Source organism: Phoca vitulina, unplaced genomic scaffold (assembly GCF_004348235.1).
Source record: "Phoca vitulina isolate PV1807 unplaced genomic scaffold, GSC_HSeal_1.0 scaffold82, whole genome shotgun sequence".
Lineage (NCBI taxonomy): Eukaryota > Metazoa > Chordata > Mammalia > Carnivora > Phocidae > Phoca > Phoca vitulina.
Window position 1 is genome coordinate 3,311,035 of NW_022589785.1, and position 19,421 is coordinate 3,330,455.

The window sequence follows — 19,421 nt, forward strand, 5'->3', positions numbered from 1 at the left end:
CAGGTCACACCCATTCACATAACAGGACATGCCTATGTAAATGTTCCACGGGACGCTGGTATGTTATTAATGAGCCAGCTGTTGCTGAGCCCAAGAATGGATCTGCTCTTCTGAGGATGTGTTGGCTGTCTCTTGCTCTTTGATCATAGAGCACTTAAACCTCACTGTGAGAGCTTTTGGTCAGATCAGGAAATGGAGGAGTGTATTTTGCTTAGTGCAAATTTATACCCATTCCTGTGGAAACAGCTTTGGGATTCTGCTGATGGGGAAGGCATATGGCATGGCTGGATCTTGTCATAGGTCTTACTTGAATGGAGATTGCTGGCTTCTCAGTGATGAACCCAGAGAGCAGGCCGGGCAGAGGGTGGGAGGACCAGGGGCTTGGCTGAAGTGTAAGAGGCAGCCTGGGTTCTCAGCACCATGCCTTTACCCCGGCTTCAGTGTGTATGCAAAGGAAGTGATTTGTGGACTGCACCACCCTAGAGGGAGAGAAGTAATGTGCCACATTTTAGTGTCTTCTGGAAAGTGAGACATTTTCTTTATTTTTGCCAGGATGCTGCTTCCATTCTTTCATCCGCAGGTTGACCAGTGGCGGAGCTGTCTGCCAGGGTCTTGTGCCATTGAGTGGTTTGATCTATCTGGCGCTGATGTTCTGACCTTGAAGGACCCTTTGTTGTGGACCGCCCAGAGAAACTGGGCCTGTGTAACATGGAGCTGATCCAGTTGCTTTTTCCCTTACTCCCTCGCCGCCCCCCAAGGAAGCCAGAATTGGCCCAGTAGATGAAGGTGTTACTTTGTGAGTTCTTGCGTGACCTGAAGAAGACTGAAATGGAGTAGCAGTTTGCATCAGGGAAACCCTGGGATTACTGCACCCATTCTGCTCTTAGGCCAGCATTAGTGTTTTGGCGTGAGAATTGACAGAGGGAAATAATCAAGGAGGCCGCTGCGTTGTTAGGGAACCCCATCAATCCATCCGTGCCCGACACTCTCTTAGGCACTAGGAATACTGCAGTGGAAAAGTAAAAAATTCCTGCCCTCACGGAGCCCACACTGTACTGGGGAACCTAGCTCCCAGCACATTGTCATTCTGGAATCGGGGGTACTTTTGGGGCCCAGTTCTACAGAGCTAGACATGGAAAGAGAATGTGTGGTTGAGGAATCAGCTATGCTTTGGTCAAATGGCAAAATACAGGTGAGACTCCTGTGGTCAGAGAAGGCAGGAGGTGTGAAGGGGACACACCGAGACCTGGCTTTTCCTGGTTCCTGCTGCCTTTGGAGTGAATGCAGAATGTCTGTGTTGCAGATGACCGGGTCGCCATTGGCATGCACAGCATCTCAGGCCGGTTGAGAGGGTAGTAGCCGCTTTGTGACACCAGGTCGTCGTGTGAGCATACTCGTAATCTGTCTCCAGGCTTCTCTGCCCTGCAGTCACACCAGCTGAGAGGCAAGACTGAACAGAGAAAGGGGGCTTTTGCAGCTGGAACCCCTAAAGCCTGGGCAGGGCTGACCCTGTGTTTCCTTAGATCCTTAGCTCCCAAAGGAAGGTGGTATGCTTTCTAAGTGTGACACCTCTTGGGTGTCACTGGCTGTGATTTGTTCCCCTTAAGGAACCCTCATGGAAGAAAGTCGCCGAGTATCTGTCCGCTCATCAGGAGCTCTGCAGCCTGCATCTGCAATATGCGTCCTCTCTGAGATACACTGTTCTTCACTCCTCTCTTCCCCAACCTCCTTCCTGTCCCTCCCTCTGCCTTATAAAAGAGGAAAACTTTTAACTGTATGGAGACAAAGATTGCCGAGGTTTATTAGAATGCAGTGTTGTGGGTGTGTTTTCCACCTGTGATGGTGGCTGAATCTTCCAAAGTACATCATCTGACAGTTTAGAATATAGACTTCCTTCTCATGGCAAAGCTGTATTCTAATAGCTTGCAGTTTAAAAAATATGATCTAACCCCCCCCAATTAATGCATTCTTCTCAATTATACCCTAAATCTACCCTGATCTTTCCTTTCTTCCCCTTAATTTCTGTAGAAATTATTGGAATCTATTTACTAAAAATTGGGGAATTGTACATTCTAGTTAAAAAATGAATCCATTCAAGTTCGAGCAGTACGATAAGTAAAAGGAGTTTTAGGCGTTATTCTGTTTTTTCAAAAAGAGCATTCCTGAGCCTGAATGAGGCAGTCAGTGTTCCTGACGAGCTGGGGGCCCATTGAGCAAATGTCCGAGTCATCTGATGGGCATCATAACTATGAAGGAGTTAATGTTACCCCTGCCATGTTTAAATATTAACCAGAGGGCTTCCTCTGCCCTTGTCTGTTATCAACAATTACTTGGAACATTTTCTGGCAGTTGAGCTTTGTTTTTCCTCCGAGGAGATGCTGGGACAGGATGAGAATAGACATTAGGCCTCAACAAAGGAAGATTTTTGATTATGTCCAAAGAAACACTGGCCTTGTGGGCACATAGGGTTTGCCTTCTAAATAATATTAGGTAACCTCCTGTCAGCACTTCCCACCCCCCCAACACACATGCACGCGCGTGTGCACGCGCGCGCACACACACACACACACACAGTTACCTGGATTGGGGGAGCGAGCAATAGTAATTATTTTATTGTGTAACAATGAATGGTACCTCTTCTCCTATTTGGGATATTCATTGAAGTCGCTTTGTGGAGACGGAGTGATGGCGAGGTGCAATTAAACACAGTCGAGTGCTTTCTGCTTAAGAAAGCAGAGGTATTAATGCTCTCCAGGTCACTCATATTTGGGGGGACAAATAAGGAGGGTACTGCTTTACTGCAGATGTGTTCATTTGGTTATTAACAAAAGGCTGGGTGACCCAGAAACTTAAACCCCGAGAAGAACAAAAGTACTTTCAAACTTACAAATGGGAAGATCTTGGAGGCTCTTGAATAGCTTCCCTGGAGTGCTTTCTTTGCTACCTAGCTGCTTGGGAGCTGTGGCATCTAATAGCTTCTCAGCCTAGAGGGCCCCATAAAATTTTAGCCTGTTTCTATATAGAGTGCTTTGGAGTGGCCATTTCTCTCTGCCTCTTACTTACTCTCAAATACCCTTTGGAAAAAGAGCTGATGAGGTGCATTGAGACTTGGCATCAAAAGCCATTCATTGATAGCTATCACTCACCCGTTCTGTACTGTTGGCCTTAAGTGTTGTTTAAAAAAAGAATTTGTTTCCAGGAATTACTCCTATAATGCAAGAAGACCTTCACGTTAAAGTCTGACCAGTGAAAAAGTATATAGATGAAAAAAAAGTCCTCCCACTGTACTCTTCTTCCTGTAGATTCCCCTGTGACCAGCTAGGTGTGTGGTTTGTCTTTTCTGTGCATTTATCTGTGCACCCTGTTTCTACACTGGCTGATCCAGGGCTTCTCGGAATAGAGCAGGATACACTAGGTGCACCATAGCCAAACCTCATTATGGTTTATGATTCAGATTAGGTGAAACAGGACACACTCCTGCATGTGATTAGGCATTTGTGGTGCTTATCTTAAGCCCCTGGGTTTCAGGCCTTCTATAAACTTCAGGCATTGCCCCACTTTCTGGATATGGCTGTCACGATTCTTGATTCTTCCTGTGTTGTTCTAATCGGGCTTGTCTAGAATGGAATTTTGGAATCTCTCAATTCCTTCAACCTCGCGTGCAGACCTTGTCCCTAGAGGTGCCACTGTGAGAGCCCTACTCACGTGACCTGCTCTGGCTGCACGGAGGATGCTCACGTCTGCGGCATCCCATGTAATAAAGCCCTCTCATTTCCGTTTCCAATTACTCTGCTTCGATCTTAGTTTTGCTCTTCTGGGGCTTTGGGTTTTGCGTGCTCTGCCTGTGTCCTTGGTTCATCTCTGTTCATTCTGAGTTCTTCCCTTGAAGTATACTCACCTGGCACCACTTCTTGAGGTTAAGACTGTTATCTTCAGGGGTGCCTGGGTGGCTCAGTCGTTAAGTGTCTGCCTTCGGCTCAGGTCATGATCCCAGGGTCCTGGGATCGAGCCCTGCATCGGGCTCCCTGCTCAGCGGGAAGCCTGCTTCTCCCTCTCCCACTCCCCCTGCTTGTGTTCCCTCTCTCGCTGTGTCTCTCTCTGTCAAATAAATAAATAAAATCTTAAAAAAAAAAAAAAAGTGCTGTCTTCATACCGTTGGAGGCTGGTCCTGTTGAACCCCAGTATGGCTGAGGTGCCCACACTAACACCCCTGACACAGGGGTGCCCCAGGTCAGCCTGCTCTTTCCTCCCATCTCCTCCAAGGTTTGTTGGATTCCAATCTTCGGCTACAGAAAATGATCTTCTCTAGTTCCAGCGCTATGACTTATGATAGAATCCATTTTCCTAAACTTGATATAGGGTTACTTCCACCAGAAGCAGAGTATTCTCTTAGGGTCTCCAAAGAGGCCACCCTGCCTGAATTCCCAGCCACCTCACCATGGGTTTGGAGGGAAGGGCCATTTGATCTTTTTGCTTCAAGAAGCACAGCTTATAGGCGCTTGGGTGGCCCAGTTGGTTAGGTGTCCGACTCTTGATTTCGGCTCAGGTCATGATCTCAGGGTCCTGGGATCAGGCCCTGCAGGTGGGCTCCCCACTCAGCGGGGAGCCTGCTTCTCTTCCTCTCCCTCTATGCCCCCCCCAACTTGTGCTCACATGTGTGCACTCACGCTCTCTCTCTCACAAATAAACAAAGTACTGCTTATACTTTTTGTCCTTCACCATTTCCTGTGCACTGAACCCCTTGGTATGACGGGAGTTCGGGGGGGGGGGGCAGACCAAAGGCACAGAGGTAATTGAGGAAGCCAGACTCTGTTCTCTTCCGCACAGGTGTCTGTGCGTCAGTCATTCCAAAGCCCTGCTTTCATTCACCATGGCGCCTTTATTGCCAGTCCCTGCTCACTGCTGCTCCCAAAGTCACATGAAAGTCTTTGAGCCATGGGTCCCCGATCTGGGAGAACGGTCTCCTGTCTGCACTCCAGTTTCATTCTCCTTGTCCTCTGGCTGCAAGTCTTTTTTTTTTTTTTTAAAGATTTTATTTATTTATTTGAGAGAGAATGAGAGAGAGCACATGAGAGGGGGGAGGGTCAGAGGGAGAAGCAGACTCCCTGCCGAGCAGGGAGCCCGATGCGGGACTCGATCCAGGGACTCCAGGATCATGGCCTGAGCCGAAGGCAGTCGCTTAATCAACTGAGCCACCCAGGCGCCCCTGGCTGCAAGTCTTGACCGGACGAAGCCATGACTCAGACTGAGACCCCCAGTGGTCTTTCTAGCAGGGTCCATCTCTTGTTTCTAACTGTCCGACCTGGGTTCTGTGGCTGTCATGCCCACCTACCTGTGCAGTTTCCGCCTTGATGACACGCTGTCCCCTAGCCCGGGGCTACGTCAGTGGTGGGCCCTGATGCCTTGGCACCTCTCTTGGGATCCTGAGGTCCACTCACTGGCCACCCTGGCAGAGCAGCGGGCTTGACAACTGGGAATGTGACCCCCACTCCCTGGGCCCGGGAAGGTGCCCAGAGTAGCCCCTTGGTCATGGGTGGCGGACTTCTGATTGGTTTAGTTTTGCTCCTCTCCTACCCCTCCTCCCCTTGGCTCTAGGAGGTAGTAATTTTTAAGGTGACTTGGATCTCTGAGCTTTTCTTTACCGTGGTGTTCATAGAGCTCATTCAGCAGACAGGCGGCCCCTTGAGTGCTTCTGAAAGTAGAGCTGAAATGCAGACCTCATGGGTCTTCTACACAAGGTCAAAGTCCGCACTTAGAGGGGAGGAAGCCAGCTGGGGATTATAAATCCTCCTGGACCAAGGAAGAGGATCAAAGAAGGACATGAGGGGCCATTCCAAAGGCAGGACTTGTAACCTAGCATGGCACCTTATTCGTCTGAGCTGCTACTACATACAGGTTTAAGTTTTTTTTTTTTTTTTTAATTGTGAAGATGAGTCTTTACCTCTTAAAACTATTAGTTGTCATGCCCTGGCTGGTGCTATTAATGTAAAATTGAGACTGGAGGCCATAAATTTGAAGATGAAGATGATAAACTGCTGCCAACAAACTTTTCCCTTCCAATAAAATGGTTTTTTTATTTTTTTTTATTTTTTTAAAGATTTTATTTATTTATTTGACAGAGACAGAGATAGGGAGAGCAGGAACACAAGCAGTGGGAGGGGGAGAGGGAGAAGCAGGCTTCCCGCCGAGCAGGGAGCTGGATGCGGGGCTCGATCCCAGGACCCTGGGATCACGACCTGAGCCGAAGGCAGACGCTTAACGACTGAGCCACCCAGGCGCCCCTAAAATGGTTTTTTTAAAAAAGAAAACTCTCCATGTCAGATTCGTTTGTCTGAGATTTGTCTCTGAAGGTATCCCAGAGTCCCCCACGGAAGCTGGCTTGGGGAGCCAGAGGACGGACAGAATAGGTCAGCTTGGGTTGGGACTGGCCTGTGCCTGCATCCCAGTGCACGTACCACGTGAGGGCATGTGTCCGGTCTGAAAATCCTTTTTCATCCATCAGCACACTGACCCCCTTTCCGAGTTTCATTGTCCTGTTGTTTTGACTATAAAAGTGTCACCTGTTACAAAACCAGTTTCTATGATCTAGAACAGCACTCTCAAACTTGTGTGTGCATCAGCATCCTCTGACCCCACCTCTACAGTGTCTGATTCAGAGGCTCTGGGGTGGGGCCTGAGAATTTGCATTTCCAGCAAGTTGCCAGGTGCTGCTGCTGCTGCTGATCTGGTAACCACCCTTGGAGAACCACTGATCTAGAAGGTATAAGGAAATGAGCATCATCTTCAGTATTACCAGTGGGAGCCATTGTTAGCCTTCTAGAGTGTAAGGAATGTATAATTATGTATATGGACATACTCTTTTCTTTTCTTTCTTTCTTTCTTTTTTTTTTTTTTTTAAAGATTTTATTTATTTATTTGAGAGAGAGAGAATGAGAGACAGAGAGCATGAGAGGGAGGAGGGTCAGAGGGAGAAGCAGACTCCCTGACGAGCAGGGAGCCCGATGTGGGACTCGATCCCGGGACTCCAGGATCATGACCTGAGCCGAAGGCAGTCGCTTAACCAACTGAGCCACCCAGGCGCCCCTCTTTTTTTTTTTAAGTAGGCTCCACGCCCAGCCTGGAGCCCAACACGGTGCTTGAACTCCCAACTGGGAGATCAAGACCTGAACCAAGATCAAGAGTCAGTTGCTCAACCAACTGAGCCACCCAGGCACCCCCAAATGGATATATTCTTAAGAGCAAAGATCGTTCTGGGCTACACATTGCTTTAAAAAATAACCTTTTATTTTAGAAGAGTTTTAGATTTACAGACAAGTTGCGAGAGTAGAACAGAGAGTTTCCATATATCCTGCACCCACTTTCTCTAATTGTTAATATCTTACTTATTAAGGTACATTTGTCACAACTCAGGAACCCACACTGGTATATTATATGAATGAAACTGTACACTATGACTACTTTTAATGAAAATGTGTATTTTCATAAGAAGGTTCAAATATCAGAACTGCACAGTGACAGAAGTGAAAGACCTCTTCCCCTCCTGCCCCACTCCTTCTGTATTTCAGAGTATTTTTCTAGATGCTTGTATACATGTAATTAGACACACATACATATGGATACATGCACATATCTTATTCCAGGACATGCTTTTTCATTTAAAAATGATGTCTTGAAAGTTTTCCTATATCAGTGTATCTAGATCTGCCCTACTGTGTTTTAATGGATAGCACACATGGTTTTGTACCCTTTTAAAATTTAATAGTATCTTACCAGTTTCCAGATTTTAAATCTAGTAGATTAAAGGTGAAGTCTGGCATACCTCCCTTTTATCTTCCGTTTGAGGTTAGAGATGATTTGCCCGCCTTTATGGAGGACTTAGCATGTTCCAGGCGCTGGCGTGCATTTAGCACTTATTATCTGACACAGTTATCAAAACAACCTTATGAAACAGGTATTCTTATTATCCCTATTAACAGTTGTGGAAGCTGAGGGTCAGCTAGGTTAAGCGAGCAAAACCCCTTTGATGACTTCCTGGCTGAAGCAGGCTCTCTGCGGTTCTGGGTGCCATGAGACACGCAGCTCAGTGTGAACATTGCTTGTTTGTTCAGCTCTCCTAGGTGCCATACCCAGTGCTAGAATATGAAGGTGAAGGATGTCCTTAAGGAACTCAGTCTGGATGGGGAGACATGCATTTAAACAAATAAGTATATGGTAAGTATTACACTGGAGGTTTTAAGTTACTGGTGGGTTTTTGATGCCTTAAAAAAAAAATGCACTGGAGGAGGGGACGTGTGCCTGGAACTCTTGCAGTGCAGATGGAAATAGAACATCAGACTTGGGAATCGGACCCGAGTTCACATTCTGTGTCTTACGTGTTAGCCGAGTGACCCTCTAACCTCTCTGAGTTTTCGTTATGAGTATCTTAAAAAAATCCTTTTTATGGCTGTTGTTAAGATTAAACAAATATACATTAAGAACTAGCTATTTTTATGCTTCACAAATGCATAAATATATATGAAGTATTTTACATATTTAATGAGCTTGATAAATACAAATGTGGTCACGCCCGCCCCATCGGTTGCTGGGTGGAAGCTTGCCTTTCAAAATCCTTGGACAGTTCCAGGTAGAAATGAGGAAGGAACCAAAGCTCACAGTCTTCTTTATCTTTTATCTTTGAAGACCAAATCCCGAAGTCCTCCTGGAGCCCCCCAGGTCCCCATCTTTGCCTCTCACTCAGAGCATTCTCTTGATGGGCTTCACTCTTGGCACTTAACCCTCCCTCCCGTCTACATTGAATTCTGTTCACACCTTCTGTCCTCAGTGTAGCTACAGTCTCTCTGGAGGGCAGAATCTGTGCTTTTCATCCTTGTGTCCCCTGCGGTTTAATGGAAACACATTAAATATGAGTTGCAGAACCAGATGCTAGAGAAGGGACTCGCGTCCTACTTGCCAAGATGGGCCGAGCTTGAACATTATGGTTTTGGAAGAGCTTTTTCGCCTCTCCCAACCATCCCCCCCGCCCCCAGCATTTTTAAAACATTAGCCTTTTACACCCAAACTTGCATTTTTAACAGAGAAGGGTCACTGAACATTTTGTTCAACAAGATTTTTAATGAGTTGTATCGTGATATATGAGTAGTCTGCGTTATGAATTAACTTAAATCTTCTGCTCTTTCACTGGGAGGAAAGATTTATGTTGATATTTTCCCCCCACTTAGAAAAGCAGAACAAAACCTCAGCAGGCCTGCATCTTGTGTAGCCAGAACAATTCTGACCAGGCTGCCACAGGTTGGATAAAACGCTATTTGCTCTTTTCCTTCCCTACTTATGCTTGGGGGTAGAGAGCATTCTGGCAAGGATTCTGGGCCAGTGAAGCTGGAATGATATCGTAAAGAAGTTTTGGTTGAAGATGAGACTGAGTTAAAGGAAAGACCCATTTCTCTGCTGTGTAATGGCTTGGAGAAGTTTCTAAGTTTGTCCTGGGGGATTGGTAGTTAAAGCATGTTCCACGTCAACCTGAACTGTCTAAATAGTAATCTGGAGAAGACGTAGGGCAATGTTACTTTTTTTTCTTCCTTTCCCTGGAAAATCAGCTGAATGCCACACATTGGTCAGAAAGTAGGCTTGACCTATCGAGTATGTGAAATACCACTCTCTTAGATCCAAAGAGTAGGGTTCCCATTTCTGAGGGGCAGTAACAGCCACACTAGGTCTCTGCCCGTCTTTCTCCTTTCCTTTCCTTTTTTTCTTTCTTGTCTTTTTCTCTGTTTCTTTCCTTCCTTCCTTTCCTTCCTTCCTTTCTTTCCTTTTTTTCTTTCTCTTTTCTTCCTTCCTTCCTTCCTTCCTTTCTTCTCCCTCTCTCTTTCTTTCTTTAGTTTGCTCCCCCTAAGAGAGCCAACTATTCAGAAAATTTAATCATAGGTTCTTCTTCCATTCAGACTTAATCTGGTCATTCAGAGGCCCTTGCCCTCCCCTTCAGAGGCTGCCAGCCCCTGACCTGGGGCCATGGAGGCCTTCCTCTTGGCCTTCGGCCTTCAGATTCTGAGGGCTCAGAGGGCAGGAGCAAGTCTGATTCAATGGGAAGGGGGTTAGGTTGGGTCTCTTAAACTTAATCTCTAGTTGTGAACTGGAAAGGAGACCATCCAGCAGTGACTTCACTCCTCCGTAATTTACCATTGCAGCCAGAAGCTTCTAATGGTTTCAGCCGAAAAAAAAATTATAAAGATGGTATACAACAGAAATTTATTTCACGGAGGTTGTTCATTTTATGGACAGTTGTTCCTTTCTGGGCAGTTGAATCACCCTCATGAATTTTTTTTCCCTCCTTTTTTTTTTTTTTGTCTTCAATTCTCTCACGTGTTTTAGTGATAGAAGCGGAAGGGCCTTAGGAAGTCTGTCTTCAAGTAAATAAGTGCGTACATCTGTCCTCGCGCTTCTGTTTTTCTCTGACAGTAACAGAACAAGGAGAAGTAGGGTTCTCAGAAATCTTGTTTGATCTAAAAAAACTTAGTTTGAGGTGGTGGCGGTGGGATGAGGAGAGCCCGGCAGGCAGCTTTGGTGTACTCACTCGTCTGTTAGCTGTGGGGCAATAACGTGTGGAGGAGTGCAAGTTTATATTTTATTGATTTGAATTCAGGAGGGTTTTTAATTTTATTTTTTTAATTTCGTGTTTACTCTTTCCCCTTGGCTGCAGACACGTGCAGAGAAAGTCTTGGCTTATCGAAAGTGCCATTTAAATCTTGTTTGATTTTTGTTTTTCATCCGCACATTTTCTAGCTGCAAAATATGGTGAAGACAGATCCATTGAGAAAAACAGATTGCGCAAGTCTGCGACTTGTGTGAGTGTTTAAGTTGGAAGAAGTCACCCGTACCGTTTCAGCTTTGCCTCTCCCATGAGATACGGTTCTGCAACACAGCTTCGTGCCTGAGCCTTTTGTGTGTGCACATGAAGCCCCACAGAACCTCTCACCTGTTTCAGGAAATCATTTTGAGCGAACCGTACCTTCTTTGAGGGCCTGAGCACTTTCTCACCAGAGCTATGTGATACAGAGAGAGTGAGCCAGGGAGGAAATACAGGTGTGTGTCCACCTGCTTGGGGGCCTGACTCCTGTGAAGACCCACAGAAACCGACAGACAGATGGCTCTTCTTTGGAAGAGAAGAGAGACCCAGCGCTTTGATGGAGCGTGCCAAGCCATTTGGTAGCAGCCCGAACCTTGGTGAGGAATGAAGACCAAGCTGTTAGCCCCTCTACTTCCTGTCCCTAGACCTTTATGGTTGTCACCCAGCAGAGGAAGGAGCCTCGGCCTGTGAGTTGGGAGACAGGGCTCTAGATAAGCTAGGTGACCTGGGGCAAGTCTCTTAATGTCCCAAGGTCTGTCTTCAGAGTAAGGGAATGGGACTTGATTCTCTAGCGGTCTCTTTCCCCTGAGTCCTGTATGATTCCCAGGGCTGGTGCTACACGTGGGGTTGGAGATCACAAATGCGAAAGGGACTATTTGAGATGTCCATTAGGGGCTGTGAAGTCTATTAGCTCTTGTGTCTTTAACCTGGAAAAATGAGGGCAGCTTCTACTCAAATTAAGGGGTCCCCTCGGATTCTCCTATTTAGATTCTATGGACAAGTGGTAGGTTCCCTCTTCTGTATGGTTGGTGTTGCCCTATTGGGAAGGAGGCATTGTAGACTAAATATTTGGAGATTTTTCTACCAAAAGATGATCATATTTGTACTGAGATGGTGCTGAAAGCTGGTCCTTGCCATTTTATTACTAACGGCTGGGTTTCTCTTTCCATAGCTGTGGGCTTTATCTGGCCATCTCTCAGGTATGCCAAAAGATTTGACCAGCGCTTAAAAACGCAAGTTTAGGAAATGCTATTTTCTGTATTCCTTTCCCCTCCTGTTTTTCCCCTTGTTGAACAACAGAAAACTACCAGGTTTTCTGTTCCACTGGGCAGCTGCTGCCGGTCTGATGTTTTTCTCTTCCCTTCCTCCTCCTCCTGTCCCCCCTCTCCCGGAGGCCCCCCTCCCCGCCATTCTTGCTCCGCTCGGAGGGGAGCTGTACCTTTGTGGTTCTTCTGCAGCTGCCGGACTTTGATGGGGACATGCTTGCTGCCTCTACACTTGCTTCCCGTAGCAACCGGTTCTTTGAAGATGACCTCTTGCTGTTTGCCTGTTGTCTCTCATGTTGGATTATAGATGAGAGATTTACCAGGCTGGGGGTAGGGGCCTGCTGTTAGCACATTTCTTTTAGGGTTCCCAGCATCCCTCAGCCTATGTTTTCCCTTTCCAGGATATGAGGTTGGGGGGGTGGTTTGTATGTGAAGGGGATACTTGTGCTGAATCAAAACAGTTTTAAGTTTGTAGGATGGTGCTAGTTGTGGGATAATTTGAAATACATGCTGAAGTGATTCCTTATTGAAGCTATTTGATTTATTTCTCCTTTTTATTCTAATGTGATTAACACACACAGGAGGGGAGAAGGACCATTTGTTCTTCTCTGTGCCCCCCAAGCGTTTGTGTGTTGGCATTAAACTTGCTTCCTGACGTAATCTAAGATCTGGGAATTGTCAGATTACCTAAATCTCCACACATTTGCACACCCCTATTTCCCCCCAAAACATCAAGTTTTCTACTTCTTTAAAGTAGCAAAATCCCCCCACAATGTGTGGCCCCTATCCAGCATGGACAGCTCCTGATGTGTTGTGCACAGCTAGCGTGTGGATTTCTGTTTCGCTCATTGCACTTGCCTTGGATGAGGTGGGGACAAGGATGGAATGACAACGCTGTGGGACAGCAAGGATTCTGAAAGAACCCTTGATCGAAACAAAAACCAGCCATTTTTTTTTTAACCTATCCCAAGTGGCAAAGGCTAAAATAATATCAGCAACCTTTTTAGTAAAAAGGTACAAGAAAATAGACACTTTTATGTACTGCTGGTGGAAGGGTTATTTGTAGTCATACATGTATCAAGAGCCTTAAAATATTATTTGTTAAAAAAATTTTTTTTTTCAAGATTTTGTTTATTTGTTTTAGAGACAGAGCATAAGCAGGAGGGGCCGAGGGAGAGGGAGAGAGAATCTCAAGCAAACTCTGTGCTGAGTGCAGAGCCTGACACAGGGCTCAGTCCCACGACCCCAAGATCATGACCTGAGTCAAAACCAAGAGTCGGACGCTCAACCAACTGTGCCACCCAGGCACCCCAGGGCCTTAAAATATTTATACTCCTTGACTCAACAGTTTTTCTTCTAGGAATTTATCCTAAAAAAATAATGGGAGGTGCATATCAAGATTTATGTGTGAGGATGTTCACTAACAAGTTATTTATGATAGAAAATTCTCAACAGTGAGAATATTTAACAATCAAAGGCTGACTGAGCAATAGTACTTTTGTTCATATACTTGAGTACTATGCAGACATTAAAGTTGTTTGAGAGTATTTAATGTCAAGGAAAAATGCTCATAAGTGAAAAAAGCAGAATATAATGTAATATATCATATCCTAATTTTGTTTAATTAGAAAAATTAAGAAAAGTTGTATGACATGCATTGAAAAAAGACTATAAGGAAATCTACACCCCCCCCCCCATTTTTTCTCTAGTAATGAGATTTTGGGGTATGTTAACTTTTCTTTTTTAAAGATTTTATTTAGTTGTCAGAGAGAGCACAAGCAGGGGGAGCGACAGGCAGAGGGAGAAGCAGGCTCCCCGCTGAGCAAGGAGCCTCGTGTGGGGCTTGATCCCAGGACCCCGGGATCATGACCTGAGCTGAAGGCAGACACTTAACTGACTGAGCCACCCAGGCGCTCCTGTATGTGTGTGTTTAATGCTACCATCACTCTTTGGGTAGGAGAAATTGCTTTGTGGCTTTAAGAAGTTGCAGTTTTATCCAAAAGGAAGTTATATCCCTTAGCAGGAACTCAATAAAACAGTGTATCATCTTTTTGATATGATGATGCCTGATCTCAAAAGGACTTATGTATATGGCCATTGGTATTTGGATCAGGGCACTCTCCCATTCGCCAGAGGTGGATGAATGGCAGTACGCTTTGGGAACCCTTCTGTTTGCTCTGTTGAAATCAGTAGTTTGAGTGTTGGACCCTATCTTTATTTGGAAATGTTCATGATTTGGGAAGAATGAGAAGAGTTAGAAGATGATGGTTCTATGAGCAGGTTGTCTAAGGGTATCAGAGTGGTGGGAGAGGATTTTGGGGACTGAGGGGTGGGTTTCATTTGTGTTTGGCAGGAGAGAGTGATGGCTGCTGAGGGTAGAAAGGTCTGTACTGTCTGCTGAGGTGAACGTGAACCATGGAGATTGATTGAGTTAGTGGATAAGTAGCAATGAAATCATGGGCTGACAAGCCTTTTGCTTCCTCAGCGCTCACTGTCACCAATTACTTGGGAAACCCATAGGCTGGGCGGAAGATAAATACAGTGGTCATTTCCTGGGAAGGCTTTGAGAAGCCATTCCACAATGCTGGAATGTGGGTAAAACTAGCTTCTGTTGGGCTCATCATGTGGGAGGGAATAGTGAAATTAGGGTTGGCTGCCTTCAGAGGGCTCGGGTTTTTTTTTAACACTTTTCTATTTTGAATCCTTTAAATAGGCACGTATGGGAATCCACTGGTAACTAGATAGAATTTTCTTTCAGCTGGTCCCCCGTTATCAACCATATATTACTGAATAATATTACATTATATGGATAATACATTTTATTTATCCATTCATCAGTTGATGGACATTTGGGTTGTTTCTGCTCTGGTTATTATGAATAATGCTGCTATTAACATTCATGTGCAAGTCTTTTTGTGGACATGTTTTCATTTCTTTTGGGGAAATGTTGGGTCATATGGTAACTCTATGTTTCACATGTTGAGGGCCTGCCAGACTGTTTTCCAAAGTAGCTGCACCATTTTACATTTTCACCAGCAGTGTATGAAGGCTCCAGTTTCTCCACATCCTCTTCAATGCTTGTTATTATCTTTGTGATTATAGCCATCCTAGTAGGTGTGAAGTGGTATCTTATTGTGTTTTTGATTTACATTTCCCTGATGGCTAATGATGTTGAACACCTTTCCATGTGCTTATTGGGCATTCGTGTATCTTTGGAGAAATGTCTACTTAGATTCTTTATCCATTTAGATTGAATTGTTCATCTTTTTATTATTGAATTGTAAGAATCCTCGTGCTCTTAAAGTATTAAGGACCACAAAGAGATTTTTTTTAAAGGTTTGTTAAAAGGTTTTATTTATTTATTTGAGAGAGAGCAAGAGAGAGAGCACAAGCAGGGCGCTGAAGGCCAGAGGGAGAAGAAGAAGCAGGTTCCTCGATGAGTAGGGAGCCTGATGCAGGACTCGATCCCAGGACTGGGAGATTATGACCTGGGCCGAAGGCAGACGCTTAACCAACTGAGCCACCTAGGCACTCAGGACCACAAAGAGATTTTCTTTATGTGGGTTATATCTATTGATATTTGCCATGAAATGATAACAAAAACTTCAAAAATACTTACTTTTTATGGGGTGCCTAGATGACTCAGTCGGTTGAGTGGATGACTCTTGGTTTCAGCTCAGGTCGTGATCTCGGGGTCCTGGGATCTAGCATTATGTTGGGCTCTGCACTCTGTGGAGAGTCTGCTTGTGGATTCTCTCGCTCCCTCTGCCCCTCCCCCACTCGTGTTTTCTCCCTCTCTCTCTCTAAAACAAGTAAATAAATCTTTAAAGATATTTAATTTTTAAATTAATTTTTATGATTTTTAGAAAGATTTATTTACTTTTGAGAGAAAGAGAGCTTGAAAGCATGAGAGAGAGTGGGAGGAGTGGCAGAGAGAGAGAGTCCTCAAGCAGACTCCCCGCTGAGCACCAAGCCTGACCCAGGGCTGGATCTCATGACCCGTCAGATCATGACCTGAACTAAAACCAGGAGTCAGCCACCCAGGTGCCCCAACTTTTGAATTAATTTTTAAAAAGAATAAATGTATTACATATTAATTAAGATGTGTATGCACAACAGTATTGTTTTGGGTGGTACGTTGAAAAGAGTGGCCTCATTTTATAATTTTATAAATCTCTTTAATGTCTGACTTAATAGAAGACAGTTGGATTCTCAGATCTACTTCTGCACCCAGTCTGTTGTGATATGCTTTGGTTGAAGTATATGAAGAAAATCTGTGCTTGCACAGATACGTAGTTGAAAAAGGGAGGAGTATTTTATTAACTTCTTAAGATAATTTTGGATATTCTTTGATACTATATCAAAACTTGACAGGAGGTACTTTCTTAAAGGTTAGTTGCTTAAAGAACTAAGTTGCCTTAGTTCTTTAAGGTTAGTAACCTTAAAGGTTAGTCCTTTCCCACCACTCTGATACCCTTAGACAACCTGCTCATAGAACCATCATCTTCTAACTCTTCTCATTCTTCCCAAATCATGAACATTTCCAAATAAAGATAGGGTCCAACACTCAAACTAGTGATTTCAACATAGCAAACCAACAGAAGCTAACTTTCTTAAAAGTTAGTCAGTGTGGAACCTAAAACTATATCAGTGAACTCTTCTTATTCTTTTACACTGAAATCCACTGGTCCCTCTTGAACTTTTTTTTTTTTAAAGATTTTATTTATCTATTTGACAGAGAGAGAGAGATCACAAGTAGGCAGGCAGACAGGCAGGCAGAGGGAGAGGGAGAAGCAGGCTCCCCGCTGAGCAAGGAGCCCGATGTGGGACTCAATCCTAGGACCCTGGGATCATGACCTGGGCTGAAGGCAGACGCTTAACTGACTGAGCCACCCAGGCGCCCCTTTCTTGCACTTTAAAGATTTTATTTATTTATTTGACAGAGAGAGAGAGACAGCGAGAGAGGGAACACAAGCAGGGGGACTGGGAGAGGGAGAAGCAGGCTTCCCGCTGAACAGGGAGCCTGATGTGGCGCTCGATCCCAGGACCCTGGGATCATGACCTGAGCCGAAGGTAATGCTTAACGACTGAGCCACCCAGGTGCCCCTCCTCTCTTGCACTTTAAATGGACTTTACTAATGAAGTGGTTTTGTATTATTGGTCATTAGTCATTTGGGAGATATTGATTCACTGAGTCCTGTAGCTCTTCCATATGCTGACATATTTCATTATGCAGTATTAAAAAATTGCATTTGCTAATATCTCACCTATCTCGCTAGGAAGTCTTTAAGTATTGGAATTCTTTCAAGCTCATGGTGATAGATACAAATTTCTCAAAATCCTAATTTTGCTTGAAAGTTCAAATTTTATCATTATCAGCAAATACTACGAGTTGTTTTCCTTGAAACGACAGACTTACTCATTTTTGAGAAAATGTCTGCCCTGTACTCATCTATATAACCATACTTTTTCAGTTGTCTTTTAAGTAAAAATGCTGTTCTAATAAAAAATGGCTAGTTTAGCTTGCAACTCACAATCACAGGAGTAATTTTTCTTGAGGCAGCCATTGTTAACTTTGCTATACAGCAGAAGTGCTTTATGCCTGTTTCCCATTTTGTCACCAGAATATTAAAAAGCATGTACTTAGGAGTTGAGAGCTAATAAAAATTAATAATTATTAATTAATTCATCAGTGTTCTTCATCAACATTTGTAAGGAAACTTTCTTTTTTTTAATTACAAGTATACAAGAATCAAGAGTGCGTTTTGGTACCACTGCTTTGATTCATGCAACAGCTCTTCCCACATGGCTTTCACACCATCAGGGCAAATGTCGGCACAACTTTAAAAGGCAGATAATGTCTTAGTATCTTTTTTTTTTAAGATGTATTTATTTTATTTATTTATTTATTTATTTATTTATTTATTTATTTATTTTTTAAAGATTTTATTTATTTATTTGAGAGAGAATGAGATAGAGAAAGAGCATGAGAGGGGGGAGGGTCAGAGGGAGAAGCAGACTCCCCGCCGAGCAGGGAGCCCAATGCGGGACTCGATCCCGGAACTCCAGGATCATGACCTGAGCCGAAGGCAGTCGCTTAACCAACTGAGCCACCCAGGCGTCCCAAGATGTATTTATTTATTTTAGAGAGAGAGAGAGAGCGTGTAAGCGGGCAGAGGGAGAGGGAGAGAGAATCTCAAGCAAACTCTCCACTGAGCGTGGAGTCCGACACAGGGCTCGATCTCCCGACCCTGAAATCATGACCTGAGCCAAAATCAAGAGTTGGATGCTTAACCTACTGTGCCACCCAGGTGCCCCAATGTCTTAGTATTATTACAAAAATAGTTTTGCTCCTCATAAGGTCTCTGAAAAGGTTTAAAGATCTCCCCAGGGGCTTGCAGACTGGACTTTGAGTACCACTGGCCTAGATGGCATTTAATGGAAATTGGGATGAAATAGTTTTACAGGAGCTTGCCTCTCTATTATCTGAGAACGTTAGCATAGACCTGCATTGTGATGGCGGCAATATATATATTTTGAGTATTATACACCTGTGATTGCATCATGTCCCCCCTCCCAGCCTTCAACAATATTCAGAATCACTAAGCCATTACCATTGAAGCTCCTTTGAAAATAAAATGCTTCCCCCATTTTCTTCTTCCCTTTCTTTTTTTGCCCTTCATCACCCACCTTTGCCAAATGTGGTGTTCCTTATTTCATGCTTTGAGTTTGAAAAGCCAGTGACTCATGAGGGCCCTTCTCTATGTGTCTGTTTCTCAGGACGCTCCTTACTCTGAAAACCCTGGCCTGGTGTCTGGTTCGGGCCCAGGCCAGTGGCAGGCAATGACCTGATCTTTGCCATGTAAATCCTCACTGAATGGCATGAGACTCAAATGTAGCAGTTCACAGAATTGTGAGGTGAGCCCCATTTCCCAGCCAGTTATGACTCGATCTAAAGCCATAGCCGGGCCATTAATGTATTTTGGGCCTCGTCCTCTTTTATACCTTGCCAGACTCTGAGTCTACCATATAGCTACTGGCAACAGGCCTCTGCCAAAATGTTCTATGAATGTATCATTTTTCCTTGTTTCCCTCTGTGATGGCGCCTTGCCTGTGTTTCTCTCCCACCTCTTTCCACCCACTTAAAAAAAAAATTACTCATTTAACTTACTCCTGCATTGTGATACGGACTTTCGGCTTCTGTGGTTATTTATTGTGAAAGAGATGCTGAGGAATGAAAATGCTCATATCTCCTTGTCGGGCCCTTCCTTTCTCAACTACCAGGAGTTCTCCTAAGGGCCCTTTTAGAGGTCGAATTGTGTCACCTCCAAAATTCCTATATGGGAAGTCCTAACGCCTGGCACCTGGGGGGTGGGGATGTGATCTTATTTGGCGATAAGGTCTTTATAGAGGTAATCAAGTTAAAATGAGATTAATGTGGGTCCTGATCCGGTATGACCGGTGTCCTTATAAAATGGGGAAATCTGGACACAGACACATACACAGGGAGGATGCCATGTGCAGATGGGAGGCAG

At 44.5% G+C, this 19,421-nt stretch overlaps 1 protein-coding gene across 2 annotated transcripts in view; it reads left to right on the plus strand.

The window, feature by feature from the left end:
* Positions 1 to 19,421, plus strand: part of ZNRF3 (zinc and ring finger 3) — a 151,432-nt gene that overhangs the window by 39,791 nt on the left and 92,220 nt on the right. Inside the window, exon 2 of one of the 2 annotated variants that reach the window (XM_032395142.1) lies at positions 8,109 to 8,211. The exons of the other annotated variant lie outside the window; for it this stretch is intronic. Coding sequence (XP_032251033.1) covers positions 8,209 to 8,211 — 3 coding nt within the window. The 5' untranslated portion in view covers positions 8,109 to 8,208. The remainder of the gene's footprint in view (positions 1 to 8,108; positions 8,212 to 19,421) is intronic. 2 annotated transcript variants of the gene reach the window in all.